This window comes from Rousettus aegyptiacus, unplaced genomic scaffold (assembly GCF_014176215.1).
Source record: "Rousettus aegyptiacus isolate mRouAeg1 unplaced genomic scaffold, mRouAeg1.p scaffold_m13_p_4, whole genome shotgun sequence".
Classification (NCBI taxonomy): domain Eukaryota; kingdom Metazoa; phylum Chordata; class Mammalia; order Chiroptera; family Pteropodidae; genus Rousettus; species Rousettus aegyptiacus.
Window position 1 is genome coordinate 113,195,566 of NW_023416307.1, and position 17,251 is coordinate 113,212,816.

Here is a 17,251-nt window from a genome sequence, read left to right on the forward strand (position 1 = left end):
ATCCATAAAGGGATGTCACCCATAAAGAGACTCAGGAAGTCTCTTGTCATGGAAAACAAATATGGATTGCTTAGACATTTCAACAATAAGAATAATAGCTGCTACTTTTCATTGTGCAATGAACAAGGATAATGACTTTAGTTGAGTTCCTTGGGAAATTTAGAGTCTGTTAACATGCAGGAGGGTTATTGGGAGTGCTCTCAGAAAGAGAGAGAAGCAGGATTGAGCATGGGAGAAGTTGAACTGTAATGAGTTGCAACAAAGACCTGAGCAGTTCCCATCAGTTGCTCTGGAGTTGGGCTGGACATTTGGAAGGAGTTGACCCCAAATAAGATGAGAGGGCCAGGTATCTCTAATCCCCCATCAACATGTCAGTGGATGTGGAAAACCTCTGGGGAGGGCATACCTTGGGCAGTGCAGCTTTTAAGGAAGGCTCATCCCTGGAAAGAGTGTCTTAGTCCTGATGATCTGGGCAGTGTATCACTGTATCTATAGCTAGTATCTGATACATATGTTGCTCTCTCCACTGTGACACCCACAGCAGACACACAGAGCTGATCTCAGGACTCTTGCCTACCCATCTTCATATTTCTTTTCAATATAAGTGGCTGCGAATAAACCAAACCTGCTTGGCCAAGTTGCTTTGTGTACACATTGACTTGTTTAATCTTCCCAACAAATTAATGAAGTTGCTACCATCTGTGAAACCATTTTACAGGTGAGAAGATGAAACTTGGTGATGTTAAACAAGAGAAAGAGCTGGCATTCTTTTCAGGACTCAGTCATAAGTGGGGCATCACTCTCCTGTGCAGAACTGTTTCTTTATATGCTTTAGATTGTCCACAGTATAGCAACAGTAAAGATGATAATCAGGTTACTGCAAAAACAGATGGAAAAATTAGGTGGCATAAACTTGAGTAAGGAGACTTCCCATGATTTTAATAGAGTATTGGATAAGTGTCTTTTAACTACCAGGTTAGACTGAAATGTTTCTTAAAGGCATATAAGCCTCTGCCTTCAGTTCAGCAAATAGTCTTACTGATGTTTTTTGAGCACTTGTGTGTGGTAGGCACTGTGCCCTCTGCTGGGATTCAAAGATGGTAGCAACTTCATTAATTTGTTGGGAAGATTAAACAAGTCAACGTGCACACAAAGCAACTTGGCCAAGCAGGTCTGGTTTCTTAGCAGCCACTTATATTGAAAAGAAATATGAAGATGGGTAGGCAAGAGTCCTGAGGTCAAGATTCTTTACCCTCAAATATCCCAAGGTTTATTCTTCTGATTAGAGATGTCCTTCCCACACATCTGATTTGCAGCAGCTTATGTAAATAAACCAGAATGTGTATTACATTTTGAAAGCGGTAACGAAAAGATATGTCTCCAGTGAGCCAGAGCAAAAACTTCCAGAAGGCTTTCTGAATCACAAGTCTGCAGTAGAGCTACACATACCTGAGTGGATGAGGCCTGAGAGTACCAAGGGAGTTGGGGATCTGAGTTCTATTCTAGACTCAGTCATTAATTAGCTGTGTGATTTTGGGTGAGTAATATTTTTTTTCTCTCTGAGCCTGTTCTTTCAGCTACAAATTGGTAGACTTGTATTGGGTAAGGCCTATTTTAACTCGGAGTTCCTAGGGTCCTGGGACTAAGTGAAGGATGCATACATGTGATAATTTAAAAGAAGCATCAGAGAAGGCAGCTAGCTGCCCAGATAAAGCATTCAAGTTAATGACAGGAATGTCCTCTAGCTGAGAATCCAGGAAAATGGGGGGAAATTGGTCTAATTCAGTACCAGCCCTGTAATATTATCTGGCTTTAAATATCATTTGTTCCAAGAACTCTTTCTGTTCTTGGTTTGAAGTGCAAGGTCTACCGTTTTGAGACTTTCGTAGTGTTCACTAAAACATTATATTTTCTTTCCTTAGAGTAGTCAGTTAAAATAGTACGTCTACCAATTGTTACCTTTTTTGGTATAAGATAAAGATTAGAAATGTGATGGTCTGGACCTAAGATATACAATGCAGTACTTCCTCAAAATTGAGCCATGTGAGTTACAGACTTAATTCACAAAGGCAGGAACTATGTGGCTTTTAAATGTATTTGTGAAGTGGACTATTGTTTTAATAAGCCACTATGTCAATAGGGGATATTTTTTCCCTCCACTGTGTGGGTCATAGTAAGCTGTGGGAAAATGGAAAAGAGACTAATTTGACAAAAACCGGGTTGATATGATCTAGGTTAATATTCCTAAAGCATGTTTCTCAAAGTGAAGTTCTGTCAAATACTGTCAGAAAAAAAAGTTCCATTTGTCAAATGCCTCTGGAAAACAATACATACCCTATTCTTCTCTTAGAGAAGAACCATGCATATTAGCATATTAAAAACTCTGAGAAGTCCTGCAGTCAAGAGAACTGTTTAATGTTCTTTAATCCAAAATTTTTCCAAATCATTTGACAAAAGAAGTTTTTTTCCTCCTTGGAACACCTGTTAATATTGCAAAAAATTAATATTTTGTGGAACTTGGGTAAATGCCAATCTAAACAATCAGTGTCGATAACTGAGATATGCTGTTGGCTCTTTGATTGCAATTTGAAGTTGAACAAACTCTGCAGTAGTACTTTTTATTAAGCATAATATTATCTTTGCTGTATCAGAATTTACCTGGGCATCTTGCAGTGGTTTTGCGCCACTTGATTAAAAAAACAGTTCTGTTGGAATGATGGCCAAAATAATTCTACTTCTGATATACTTTTTAAAAATTGCACCTCGTTAAAAAAAAATTAATGTGAAGCAATCTTGAAAAATGTTTCTGACAGGCATAGTAATATTTTCTTTTATCACTCTTGACTTTGAGATCTGCGTTGACTCATGATTATAAGTTTACATTATGCTATGCTGTCCCCAAATCCAAATTGAATGAAGAATGTTTTAGAGGAAGATGTGGAAATTATTCCAGTCTTAAAATATAAAATCTAATTTTTTAATGTATCCATTGTTAATTCTCACTTGGATGCAGTTTGCCCTTTTCCTGCTAAAACAGTTCATTGGTAGTGTGGAATATAGTGCTTTAGTTTCCTGTTATGCTGTCAAAATCAATTATACAGGTTGCAAATGAAGCACAGAGTGTCCCTGTGTCATTACCAGTAGGCTTGTTTTTGTTTTGGTTGTACTTTTTTGGCTGTGAAAGGCTCTTTATGAAAAATTAGAAAACACAAATTTGAAAATGTTAACAGTTAAACGATAAAACCTTGAATGCATGTCTCCTGGATGCCCGAGTCTGATCATAAATGGGCCCGTAATTTCTGAATGAACTGTACCTCTTTTAACCTGGCTTAATGATGGCTTTACCCTTTTACTCCTCCTACAAGGTTGTTTCCCCCTTACTCTAAATGGACGATTAAGACCATACTAGACATGGCTTGGTTAACCTGGGTAAAGTTTCACTTTACAGGAATTACCACATGTACATTAGAGTCCCATGTTTGAGACCAAGGTAGTAGTTAGAATTGCATTTTTAGGGACTGTGAAGTCTGGGAGAGATATTACAGGTGGTGGGAAGACCTTCTTCTCAGTTTTAACAGATTCTGTGTTTTATAATGTTTTTAATTCCATGATGTTTTCTCCTCATATAAAAATAAGGTCATATCTCTATATTTTAAATGCTTTTGAACTGAAGTTTTGTTCCTACTTTTATTCATTCCATAGGCACTTATATTAAGCTCTGTACTAACCTCTGGGGTTTCCTAGTCTAAGTTCTTTCTTCTCCTTCACCCTGTCTAATGGACAGACAAAATCATGAAGACATAATCATACTATAAAACAAGCTGGGAGATGGGGGAATACAGCCCCAAGGGATTTGTTTTTGTAGGTTGGACTAGGCAATAGTACAAGTTCAGAAGATGAACATTTTAAGCAAAGGCAGCCAGCCTGAGGTTTTCCACCCAAAAAAGATCCTGCAACTTTGTTGAGGTTTCTCGCAAATGTTTCCAGGCTGAAAGTTTGGCTCCTTCCCTGGTTCTGATGAGTACTTTATTCACTTATGAGTCAAGAAATATCATTGTATATACCCAAATATAAGCTTCTCTGATTATAGAGCCACTTCTTATTTCTCAAAGAGAAATAAAAAAAGTTTTTCAGTTTGAATATATATACTTATTGGGGTATAGCTGAAATAGTCAAAGTGTCTAATTATGATGTTTATTTTGTCAATTTAGTTACATCTAAAATCACATTACTTTTTTGCCACTTTTGTATTGAATTATACCATCTCACTCGAACTCACCCCAAGCAGCACCCCATCACTGAGAGTCAGTGACTCCCCTCCCCAGAGGGGCTTTTTCATCGTCTGGTACAGTCTTCCCAGTCTAGTTGTCTTTACCTCTGTGTGGTTTGATTCCTCATTTTGGCTACCTCCCTTTGTTTGTTTTTATGTATTAAGTAGGGCTGCTATATCTCCCAATCTTAGTAGGGTGGCCTTACGTAGTAGGTGTCCTCTAGGGCACAGTGGCACAATCTCTCTGGTTACCTGAGCCAGGTGCTCCAGGTTGAATCCTTTGTATGAGTTGTGTATGCCCTCCTGTTGTAGTTGAGCCTTGGTTGCTGTTTGCATGTCAGTGGGAGGGGCTGACCCTTGGGCTGATTGGTTGTGAGGACTGGCTGTGAATATAGTAGAGGAGCTGTTATGCAGGGGCTGATCCTATGGAGCAGGATTTACTTTAGTAGGGCTCTGATGCCTACCCAGTCTGCTTTTTAGATTTGTTGTCCTTGGATGTGGCTTGGGTGGTGCTCTGGCTCTGACCATAGCTGGCCACAGGTGTGCAGACTGGGCCCTCCTGGGAGGCCAATTTCAGCTGCATCCTGTGCCCTGTCCAGGGCCACCTGGTATGGGCCACCAAACAATCCGTAGATGACTACCACCCACACTGGGCTTGGGCATACCTTGAGAGGCCACGTCGCGAACTGAGGCTGGCTGCTGCCACTAGTATCAGGCTCAGCAAGAGATATGGGGCGTGCTGACACTTGATGCTGCTTGTTTAGGTATTGTGAACCTTTGAGAGATTTTAGGAAAGTCCATGACATGAACCAAGACATTTGTATGGACCACTGGAAGTGGCTTGGGCGGGAGGCGGGTAGGTCCTGAATGTTGACAGAGGTGAATCAGGGAATCGCCAGGGTGGGGCAACCAGTGTTGGCCAGGCTAATGGAGATTCAAATATGGCATTTGCTTCCTTCTGCAAGCCAGGTGGGGGAGAGCCCACCAAAGGAACAATGCCCACTGCCAGCATTTCTGTTTGGGAGAAAGCTGCTCTTTCAGCCCTCACCCTGAAGGTAGATGACTCATTTCCTCTCCATATGTACCTGGTACCTTTCAAGCTGCTGCCCCAGTGATGAAGCTCAGAGCAAGTGAGTCAGTTAGAGAGTAAGTCTACGTGCGGACCCCTTAAGAGGAATGTCTGCAATTCCAGTGGCCCTTCATCTCACTCAGCCACAATCTCTGCTGGTTTTCACAACCAGAAGTTGTGGGAGCTTTTATTCCTGGCACTGGAACCCTGGGCTAGGGAGTCCAGTGTGTGGCCGGGCCCCTTGCTTTTATGGGCATAGGGGGGACCTTCACAGCTGAGATATTTCTCTCAATTCTCAACTGCCACACGCAGGTGTGGGACTAGCCTGTTTCTTATCGCCTACCCTCCTACCAGTCTCAAGGTTGCCTCTTCTGTGTCGGACTCCCCAGTTGTAGGACTTCCGTTCAGCTAGGTTTCAGGCAACTTCCAATGATGGATGTTCTGTAGTTTATTTGTAATTTTGTTGTGGCCGTGAGAGGAGGCAAGCACAACGTTTACCTACTCCATCATCTTATTAGCTGTGTGATATGCAACAGGTTAAGTTTCTGAATGTTAGGTGATGATAGTAGCTCCCTCCTAGTGCCGTGGTCATTTAGAAAATAGCAGGTAAATGTTGGCTAGTGCTGTGATGGTGCTGATGAGAGTGTTGATGATGTCATGTTATTAAATACTTGTGAAGGTTCCCCACATACCTTACCATAGCCTTGCAGTGCACTGTGTGATTGGCCCTGGTTTTCTTTGGGACTTCCTTTCCTCCCTCTGCCCCCTCACTGACTGCTCTGACACATCACCCTTCAAGCCTATGCTGCACTTGGGTCTTTCTTTTATGGGCATAGGGGGGGTCTTTCCTTGACAAGAATGTTATTTTACCAGATATGTATGTTACTTACTCCTTCACTTCTGGCATGTATTTGGTCAAATATTATTCCCCAGAGAAGCTTTCTCTGAATGCTCTAATTAGTTATTCTTGTCATTTTATGTTCATATCTTACTTTGTGTTTCTTCATTATGCATATCACAGCCTAAAAAATAATGCACAGTTATCTCTGTACTTGTTTCCTAGCTGTCTTTCCCATGAGCACATGAGACTTTCTCTATCTCATTCAGTATAATGTAGGGCTCTCTTTTGTATGCAGGACAGGATTGGCCCAGCCCCTGGTATGCATTCAATAAATATTTTTGAATAGCTAAATATGAATGATTATAAGTAAACAGAATGGAAAATTAGCTCCCATAGCATTTCTGTAGATTGGGAGCAGCAGCCTGGCCCAGAGTAGAGAAAGACAGGGAAGCTGTGTCCTGGAGGAAAGAGAAGAGTGTGCTGACCCTGGTCTGCAGTGCCTGTTGAGGGTAGGGAGAGAGCAGGGATGTGTGTGTTCTGACTGACTCTTGATGGCGACCTCCTTGGAAATGAGGACCTGCGTCTTACTCAGCTCTATCATTTCACTACCAATAGTTAATATGATGCTAATATTAATTTATTAATTATTAGTAAATGTGGTAACAAATGAATGGCTGAATAATCCTGTAGACGAACCATAAATAGTGGAAGCACCATGTAGATTTTCTCAGAAGGCTTGTTTTAACAGATTTTCCTGCAAGAGGCATTCTTGTTGGTACTTAAATACGTGCATCTCTTGGGATCTGTCCTGGTTGTTTTTCCTTCTTTATATAAGCTGCAGGGGGCACTGTCCCCATTAGAAGCAGCTTGGAGTGGCTGTGAGGAGAGCAGGGAGGGGCAGCATAGTGAGGGGGCCAGAGGAAACTTAATTCCCACCCGGCCCTCAGAGCTACTGCTATGTTCAGCAGGCACCCCGTATGCACACATTCAGGAAACATAGTCTGCAGACTGGAAACATCTGGAGAAAGGTGGCAAAATGAGCGGCAGACCCTCAGAGCAGGTTTTTCTTCATATTTCTGTTCTCTAGTAAAGATATACTTTTGTGTTTTTAGGTCTTTGACCTGATAACTGCTGTATGAGCAAAGAATTTTCTCATTAGCAAAGGATTTCTTTGTTTAATTGGCAGATGGGTAGAGTCATTGAGTCGTTCACAACTGTGCAATGGGCATCTGCTGCGTGCTGGGTGCCGTGTAGGGAGCACCATGCCTGTTGTGAGCATGACTACATCACTGCCAGCATCTTGAGCAGTCTAGTTTTTGACACTCATGTTTCCAAACGAGTGTTTCCCTTCTTATCCGTCACCCAGTGGAACTCGCGTACATTTCCCAGTGTGGTGGCAGCTGTTACTCAAAAGCTTTCTGGCACCTCTCTAGTCCTTAAAAAGCAACACAAAACACCTTGTTGTTTTGTAATCACATTCTTTCCTAAAACTAGTTTCCTATTTTTATCAGCAGCCTTATTTCCAAGACTTGGTTCAAGAAGACACGTAGCTATAAAATTATGCTGCTGGCATGATACTTTGTCACAAAAAGGTGCTAAACTCTGGAGATAGTTCCAAAGGCGGGCTTCCCAGAATGTGTTGCAGAAAAGATTGCCTCTTTGGAATCAGTATTAGCCTACCAGGTGACTGTTTAGAATAGGGGTGATGTGAATGGAGATGGAAATGTTCTGGCATGTTTTGTAACTTCATTTTTTTTCTTTCAGATCACAGTATTCTATTTTGAAATGAAGCAAGCTAGTTTTTAGGCATCATATAAATAATACACTAACTTTTCAGATGACTGCCATGAAAGACTCACAGTCATTTACAAACACATGTAATCTTTATGTTGCCAAAATTATGTCGACATTGCAAATGACATTTACTCTTTGGTGGCCTAAATTATCCAGAAAATTCTCTGAGTTTTTCTAATTTTCTTTTTTTATGTAGATTTGGTTTTTTTCCCCTTCCCATTTCCCATTTCATAGGGGAGGCTGCATGTCAAGGGCTGTCACTTTTCATTTTTTAATCTAGAATTTCACTTACCTGGAATCCATTACCTCTTTAACTCATTTATAGCTATGTGATGTTAAGATTTCTTAATCTTGTTGTGCCTCAGTTTTCACATCTTTAAAGTGGGGATAAGAAGACTATCTACCTCATAGGTTTGTGTGAATCAATGACATTTCAACGTAGTCATTACCACAGTTTTTTTGTGCATAGGATGTGTTCAGAAAATAACATACAATTATTTTGCCATTTTTATCAATACTGTAGTTAGCAGTATTGATAAAATACTGAATATCATTCATTTTCTGATATGCTTGTGCCATTGTTAATTTTAGGTTATCCGTTAAACTCTCAGTTTTAGGGGTTATTCTGTATTAAAGATTTACATGCCTGTTCTGGAGTTTAGCATTGACTGGGGGTGGGGGGGGGGAGGAATCTAAGATTTATGTCTTCGTATACTTTTTCCCAGCATTGTTAATTTTTAGAGCTTTTCTTAATGTTTGGCAATAAGACATACTCTCGTCGTTTGGTCATACATGCACAATATGGTATATGTACATGTATACACACATATGTATGTCCATTCCCAAATTGTTTTATTTTCTTGCCTTGAAACATCATGGATTCTTTAATTCTGCTTGCTAGTATTAGATGACAATATAGATGACTATATTTTCTGCCTCTAAATTAAACACCCAAAGAATTTGAAGTTGTTGGCACCAAAGTGGTAGCCTTTAAAAAGCCACTGACGTCACACAGACAGATATTTGACACAGAAAGACTTTTCTTCTTTGTGTGCACTTGGTGTCTGGCTTCACCTTGTCTGGTGAAGGTAAATATGGCTTTGCCTACCCATGCACAGGAGGTGGGCTAGAGGTTCCTATAAACTGAGAGACTGGACACCATCTCCACACTGGAGGCCATAAGAGGGAGGAGACCGAGAAGGAAATGGCAAGGCTCCTGTGGCCAAGCAGTTTGCCTGGAGTTGGTTGGGGCTACAGAGCACTCTTCTAAAGGCTACTTGGTTAATTTGATTGATGTCGTGGAGCCTAAGAGGGAGGCAGGATCACTGAAGAGTATTTATAATGTTCTGCATATATAAGCTGTGAAGACAGCAGAAAAACCAAACTAAGCCTAAATTTTAGCTATGAAATAAAATTTAGAAGCACCATGTATACTTCCCTCTTAGACTAAGTGCATATGGCTATTATTATTCTTTCTTCTAAAGTCTGAAGGATTTCGTGTGCCATCTTTATTGTTGTTTATAGTTGACAATGAAAACTTGACCTAACTAAACTCATGTATAGCTGTTTTGCATGGCTGGCCTTAGAAATTAAGGAATGGAGATTCTTTTCCTTGGCTTTGTCTTTGCATAGGGTTGGGCAGGGATTTTTCCCTTCCTACCCTGAAGATAGGTGATTGTGATTCAACACCATTCATTTCTCTATTCTTAATAATAATTTATAAGAACATTTTTGCTGGCTAGACCTATGTATTAATTGCTTGCTTTTTCATGGTTTCTTGTCAAAAGGTGTGTGTATCTAAAGATAGATTGCCTCATTCCAGCTGGATATTTATTGAAAGAATTCTAGGATATCGTAGTCATCATGTAGTCATCAGTATGATCTGTTACTTTCGGAAGATTTTACCACAGATGTGAGACAGAAATAAGGAATTGGACCATTGCTTTTCTGAGTGCTGAATGTGTTGGGAATATATTTTAACAGGTAACAGAACTGGGAAGAAGACTAATTGTGAAATGAGGAGTATGTGTCATTTAAGGTAAGACCTAAAGAAGGAGCAGGAACCAGCCATACAAAGAGTTGGGGAAAGCATTTCAGGTAGAGAGAACAGTGTGCAAAGGGCCACAGGTGAGCGTAGGATTGGCTTGTCAGAGGAATAACAATACACACCATGATGTAGAATTATCAAGAAAAATAATATCTGTCTCCTAGAGTTGTTGTAAATATTAAAGTTGGTAAAGTCCATTAAATACCTAGTCACAGGGACACGGTGACAATAGATTTCATAATAATAACATCATTATTGTAATTCTCGGTACACGGTAATTCTTAAGAGTACTTTAACAAACATAAAAGGAAAAGTGTATTATATTTTCAGTGACTACTCAAGTCTTCTATCCCCCAGGTTGTCCATCATCCAAAGTTCTCCCAGGCCTACTTTCCTTAGACGTGCTTTCTGCCTTCAACTGATCTGCTCTGATTCATGAATGGAGAAAAGCAAATGGAAGTTGGATATGAAATATTTATTGCAGTGATGAGGACTTGCAGAAACATAGGAAGAGATTGTATGTTTCTCTATTTATAGCAATCTCGTCGATTATTATTCCTTCACTAAATTGTAGAGTCAAAGAGGATCTGAGCTTAAAAAAAGCAAAAATTTTCATAAGTATAATACAAATACAGATAATAGCTAAAACACATACATAGTTAATGAATTTATAATATCTTTGACTCTATCACTCATGAAAGGACCTAGAATTTTCTAGTTACCTTAGAAGTCCTTCAAGAGATCCTGCTCAAAACAGCTCACATTTTCCAACTCCCCACACAAAAAAACTACTTACCTGACTTCTGTTGTCATCTCTGCCTTACTTTCCTTTATAATTTTTCTTACCCTGTTGTATATCTATATAAATTATATATTAGCTTTGTCTACTTTTTTGTTTGTCTATTTGAAAGCAAACTTTAAAACTTTCACATTGAAGAAACCAGAATGAAATAAAAGTGGCCCTATAGGGAATACCAAAAGTCAACAGAAAAAAGTATACAAAACTTGAATTCAACCTAGATTAGTGGCAAGAGGAAGATTCTAGGAGAAATTGAGGAAAGAGGGGGAGGTAGCTGGGAGGGGTGCGGCTGGCTCAGAGCCCCTTTCTAGGAGAGTTTGTTCTGCAATACGAGGAAGTCCTGCCTTGGAGACTTGGAGACTGTGCACTGGCAGGGCCCCAGCTCTGAGCAGGGAATTTTAGGGTAAGCTGTTTGTTTACACTAGTCTGGAGTTCCTCCTTGGAAGGAGCCACAACCATTTCCCCAGGACCTGAGGCTCAGGGGAGAAAAAGCAACAGTCAATAGATAGAAATAAGTACCCCCTAGGTATCAGGTACCTGTGGGATATTGGTTCCAGGATGCCTCAGGGATGCCAAAATTCAAGAGTGCTCACGTCCCTTATAAAAAAAAAAAAGGCATAGTATTTGCATATCACCTATACACATTCTCCTAGATACTGTAAATCATCTCTAGATTATTTATAACACCTAATACAATATAATAACTTATAAATAGTTGTTATACTGTATTGTTTAGGGAATAATGACAAAATCTGTAAGTGTTCAGTACAGATGCAACCATCATAGGTTTAACTACAAAGTACATGTTGGTAGCATTGTAACATTTTTTTCTTTTTGAATATTTTTGATCCCTGATTAGTCGCGTTCATGAGGATCCCATGGATACAGACCTCAGCTGTAATAAGAGAAAGTTAGGAGTGGAAGCCTCCCTCTCTGCCAGCTAAGGAAGAGGGACCCTGGATAAGGAGATAGGGAGGGAACCAGAGGTTGATTCTCCACCTAAGAACAGAGGAATGGTGGAACTCCCTTTAGAAGAATCAGAAAGCTCTGGAGAATAGTTTAGGAACATGGCCCTTCAGACAGTTAACTGGGAAAGCTTCTGATGAGGCAAGTTTCCAAAACATCCAACAGCAAATGAAGGATGGGTGAGGATCCAACTTGTAACTGAATTGCCCTCCATTCCCTGGGATTGTATTGTGTGATCTAGATTTTAATTCTGGCATTGTTAGTAATTACACAAAATTTTTTTATATGCGATATGCCATTATAAGCACATTAAAAAGAAAAAAGAAAGAAAAAGAAAAGGATCGGGAACTTCCCTGGGGGCCATTAGTTACTTGAAAATATTTACTGAGCTTCTCAGTGCCAGGCACTGTACTAAGCATTGGATTATACAGAAATCAACAAGATTACAAGGCCCTCATTTTGATAGCGCTGCCTTTCAGGAACAAGATCAACATTGAGCAGGAAGTTAACGATAAGCTTGTTGAATGCTGTGGAGGCAAAGTAGGTGGGAAGACTCACCACAGGCCTCCTAGCTGGAGGACCCGTCTGGAAAGGCCCGTGATGATCTTCTCTAACCTCTTCAGTTTGCAGATGCAGAGAGGGAAGGTGAGGGAGTAAAGGAGCATACCTTATTCAAAGGAATGTGGTTAAGTGATAGAGCCAGGATTCAAACCTGAATCTTACTTGTGTTCAGTTGTTCTCCAGTCAATGGAATACACAGGTACATGTCATAGCGTAAAACTGGAAGATCAGTAGTCTGTTTGTGAGAGTAATTTACTTCAATCCTTGATAAAATACATAAGATCCTTGTGTGTTCTCCAGTTTGTAGGGTGTTTTCTCTTCTGGTTTTTTATAAAATGTTCCATTAGGCCAAGTGTTGGAAAGTAGAAGCCAAGAATCTTGGTTCTTGGTTTGAATTTAGACATAGCTTATAGACCTTGAGTTACCCTCAGGGAACAGATTTCGTTAAGCCCCTTGAACATTTCACTGCTCATTTTTATTTTTTCTTACCCCACATGCCTTTTTGAATTTAGTTATTCAAGACTTTTAGTGTTCTAAGTGTCCGCAATTCTATGTCATTTTTTTCTGTAATAATTTGACATCTGTTTAATGATGTGCACAGTATTTAAGACAACTTGAGAATATTTTAAAAGTTATAGGAATAAAAATAGTATTAAACCTAAACAGTAAATGGATGCCCACCCACTCAATACTTTTTTCTGTGTAGGTAACTTGAAATATATACTTACTAAAAATTTCCTCTATTGTTTAAAAATCTTCTGCTTAATGAAATACTACAGGGCAGAAAGTGTTCATCTGAGGTATGGTGTGGTTGTAAAACACCCAGACATACATGTGATATACATTTTATAGCTTTGTGTATTTCACAGGGAAGACTTTGAAACATTGTAGAAATACTACATTGTACAGTGAAACCTGCTTTAATAGTAGCATCATATAGCTATTCATCTCTTCTGGCCTTTTATTTATACATGTACAATTATGATTTCCAGTACCTGTTACCAGCATATTTCCAAACTTGGTTTTATCTTTACATTTTACCATCTTAAACTTTTTCCAGATTGCCTGTTTTCTGAGAGAGTGATTCTCTCTGTATTTGGAAAGATAATATTGGCATGTGGGGTGCTCTGGATTCACATGGAACATAGCTCAGCCATTTTCCCAGCTGTCCGGGCTAAATATCTGAGAGTCATCCTTAGTTTCATCCTATCCCTTACATCCCCCTATGCTCATATCTAATTGCTTATCAGGTCCTGCCTACTTGAGCCTGAAATATTTCTTGAATGTGCACCCTCTTCTCCATCCCTTCTGTCTTTTGCTTTGCGCTGATCTTGCTGGGATTATGCAATGGCTTCCTGACTGGCCCCTCAGTTTCCAATCCGATTCTGTTCTAATTAACTCTGCATTTTCTCGTCCCTGTCCTACCCAATATCTTCAACATCTCCGCCATCATGCAGGATAAACTCTGTGCTCTTTATTGGGACATTTAAGGCCCTGTATTGTCTTGCCCTGGCCTAACCCTCAGCCTCATTTTATACCAGAACCTACCTCCAACTTGAGAGTCTGGTAACACTGAACAGACCCACTCCTTACATGCACTCTGCTCTTTTTCTTCCCTGGGCCTTAGTCCCTGTGGCTCTTCATGTTTAGAGTGTCCCTACTCCCACTGACCTTCCCCAGCTAACTCCTGCTTATTTTCACATCTCCCAGCTTATGTGTCAACTTCTCCAGAAAGCTATATGTTATTCCTATGGACCGGCTTAGGTGTTGATTTTTGTAATTTTATAATTCACTCTCAAGTTACAATTTTTCTCCCTGTCTCTTTTGCATTTCTATCTCTCCCTGCCAGATACCTTTATTCCTTTTAGTCTCACCTTGCATTGAAATCAGACGAGCAAATATTTGTTATAATGAGGGATTTTCCTTCCCTTTATTAGATGGTATCTTTCAGTCTGAAGGCCGATCACCTGGAATGTATGTTCTTATTCTTGTGTGGAACCAGCATTTGGATTCCAACTCTAAATATAAGACACGGATAGATAATAACTGTCTTGTACAAGGTCAGTGAGCTGTAGCAGCTGGCCCAGGACTGAGCTACCCTGGCTCTGATCTGCTTCATATTTACCCTGCTGTATCTAATTGTTGAGAAGAACTTTTTAGAAGTGACAGAGGATGAAATAACCATGTCTTAGTTTTGCATCAGCTTTGTACCATTCTTCAGTGAAATCTAAGTTCATCACTTTTTGTACTACCCTTCACAAGAGAGTATAGCCCGTAACTAAACTGGCCCCTAGTCATATCACACTCATACACAGAATCTAAGAGCACATCCAGACAGGCTTCACTTTGGATGGATTCAAATATCATCTTTCAATGCATCTAGCTTTTGTGGATGGATGGAAATTGGGGAGTGGCTCCTCTGTGATTCACCCTTCAGCTTTAGTTCTCAATTCTACATGTACCTCCTGACCCTACCCCCGGCCAAGATATCAATCTTCTTGGATCCCCTTTCTTTGCCCTTCTCCACCTCTTATTTGGTAATCTGCTTTCTGTGCCAGTTATCCTTCATATATGGGAGGAGGAGCAGTGGTCAAGTGGGGATAGATATGGCTTTAATTTCTGAAGGTATCTAAAAGGAAGTGGGAAAGAGGCCCATAGGCCAAATCTTACTTACCACCTGTTTTTGTAAATAGTTTTATTGGGACACAGCCACCCTCATTCATTTCTATATTGTCTATAGTTGCTTTTATAAGTCAGAGTTGAATAGTTGCAACAGAGACTGTGACTGCATGGTCAAACAAAGTCTGAAATATGTATTCTCTGGTTCTTTATAGAAAAAGTTTGCCAATCCTTGCTTTAGAAGACAATCTCTTCATAATGAGAGATTTGATTATACTGGCACATCTTTTTATTATTACGCTACAAGAATCTCTGTCTCTCTGGCCATTTGAATTATGTTATCTAAGGTGCTTTTTTGTACCCTGGCCCTGAGTGTTAGAATCCAGGACAGTGAAAAGGCTTGGACAGAGATTGGGACAAAACTGTCCTTTTATATCTATAATCTGGTATCTTTGGCATAATTGTAATTAGATTTAATGTCTAAGATTTTAGTTTGGGTAAAAATAACTAGGCTGCCACCTAGACCACGATGGCAAACAGATTTCATTTTGACAGACAGCTCTGATTAATCGGTGGCTGCCTGAACCCTATATTGGGAAGGATTATGAAGTCCTAGGGGCCTCAGCACAAAGCTGTGCTGTGAATGATTAGTGATGTTTGTCAGGACCTGTGCGAAAGAGAAAGGTGATCCATTTGTCTTAAGCTAGTGCCTTCTTCCTAAAGCAATAGAAAGTTTAAAGGTATGAATGACTGTGGTTCAGTCTACTACAACATAGCTTCTGATCTGATGATCATTAAATGGAGAGCCTCTCTAACCCAGAACCATCGTGTGTATAGATTAGTAAGGAGTTACAGAATGGCAGCTTATTCATTTATAAAGGCAAGTTGACTGAAAACCGTTCTGTATTTATCATTATATCCTTTGAGCCAACTTTTTTATTGTGATAAAATACACACTACATGCAATTTGCTATTTTAACCATTTTTAAGTGTGCAGTTCTGTGGGATTAAGTATATTCACAATGATGTGTAGCCATCACCGCCATCAATCTCTAGAACTTTTTCATCTCCTGAACCGAAACTCTGTAGCCAGTAAACAATAACTCTTCATTTCCTCCTTCCCCCAGCCCGTGGTAACTACCATTCTACTTTCTGTATCTATGATTTTGACGACTCTAAGCACCTCACATAAGTGGAATCATACAATATTTGTCTTTTTGTGTCTGGCTTATTTCAGTTAGCCTAATGTCTTCAGGGTTCATCCATGTTTTAGTATATGTCAGAATTTCCTTCCTTTTTAAGTATGAATAATATTCCGTTGCATGTGTATACCACATTTTGTTTACTTATTTAGTGGTCAATGGACATTTGGGCTGTTTCTACCTTTGGATATTGTGAATAATGTTGTCATGTACACTTTTTGAGTCTGCTTTCAACTCTTTTGAGCATATACCTACCTGGAAGAGGGATTTGTGGATCATATTGATACCAGAGAGTGGGGTTCCCCTCTCGGCATATTGTGCAGGTTCTGATGTCTCTAACAAAGAATTGAGCAAGACACCTAAATATAGCAGAAAAGAATAGCTTTATTTGAAGCATACACTTCCAGATGTGGATGCGGGCCTGAGCAAGAGAAGCATGGCTCAAAGGCTCGTGGGTTCAAGGGCATAGTAACAAAGACTTTGGGGTTTCTATCCCTCTTTGCTGTGAGTGGTTACTTTTTCATGGAGGAGTGGGCTTTCTTGATTGACAACTAAGAATGACAGGACTCAGTGCCTCGTCATTTGCTTTATGCGCATGTTTGTTCCCAGAATTCAGTCTGTTATAATGATATTAATGAACTTCTGGGCATATGCATCATATTATGGTGATGGTATAATGAGGCTCAGGTGAATTGAAGGTTGGCGTTTTCATTGTGCAAGCGCGAGTGACTAGATGAAACTAGTACCCATTTTTCTGCTCACCTGTTTCCTTGTGTGAGTTACTTTTAGCCCAAAGATGCCTTCTGGCTTGCTTAATTGTGGGAAGACTAGGGCAGACCCTTTCTAGAATAGGATGACCACAGTGTCTTTGCAGGCAGACCTGAAACTCACTATCTAAGTTTCCTACTTCACCCTTTTCCTGAGAGCCATGAACCTCGTTCTTATTAGCATGGATGTTGAGGCATGAGACATCTCTTCTTCTATATCTGCTTCCTGCTGAGGAGAGTCATAATTCCTGCCAATTGAGGTTTCATGGAGCTCTTTCCCTCTCTGTCTCAGTCAGAACGAGGTCTTGGGTATCTT

At 40.0% G+C, this 17,251-nt stretch overlaps 1 protein-coding gene across 24 annotated transcripts in view; it reads left to right on the forward strand.

Annotated features, from left to right (window-relative positions):
* The window catches only part of ERC2 (ELKS/RAB6-interacting/CAST family member 2), an 895,762-nt gene that overhangs the window by 483,038 nt on the left and 395,473 nt on the right, over positions 1–17,251 (forward strand). The window contains exon 16 of one of the 24 annotated variants that reach the window (XM_036219347.1): positions 9,958–10,012. The exons of the other annotated variants lie outside the window; for them this stretch is intronic. Coding sequence (XP_036075240.1) covers positions 9,958–9,993 — 36 coding nt within the window. The 3' untranslated portion in view covers positions 9,994–10,012. The remainder of the gene's footprint in view (positions 1–9,957; positions 10,013–17,251) is intronic. 24 annotated transcript variants of the gene reach the window in all.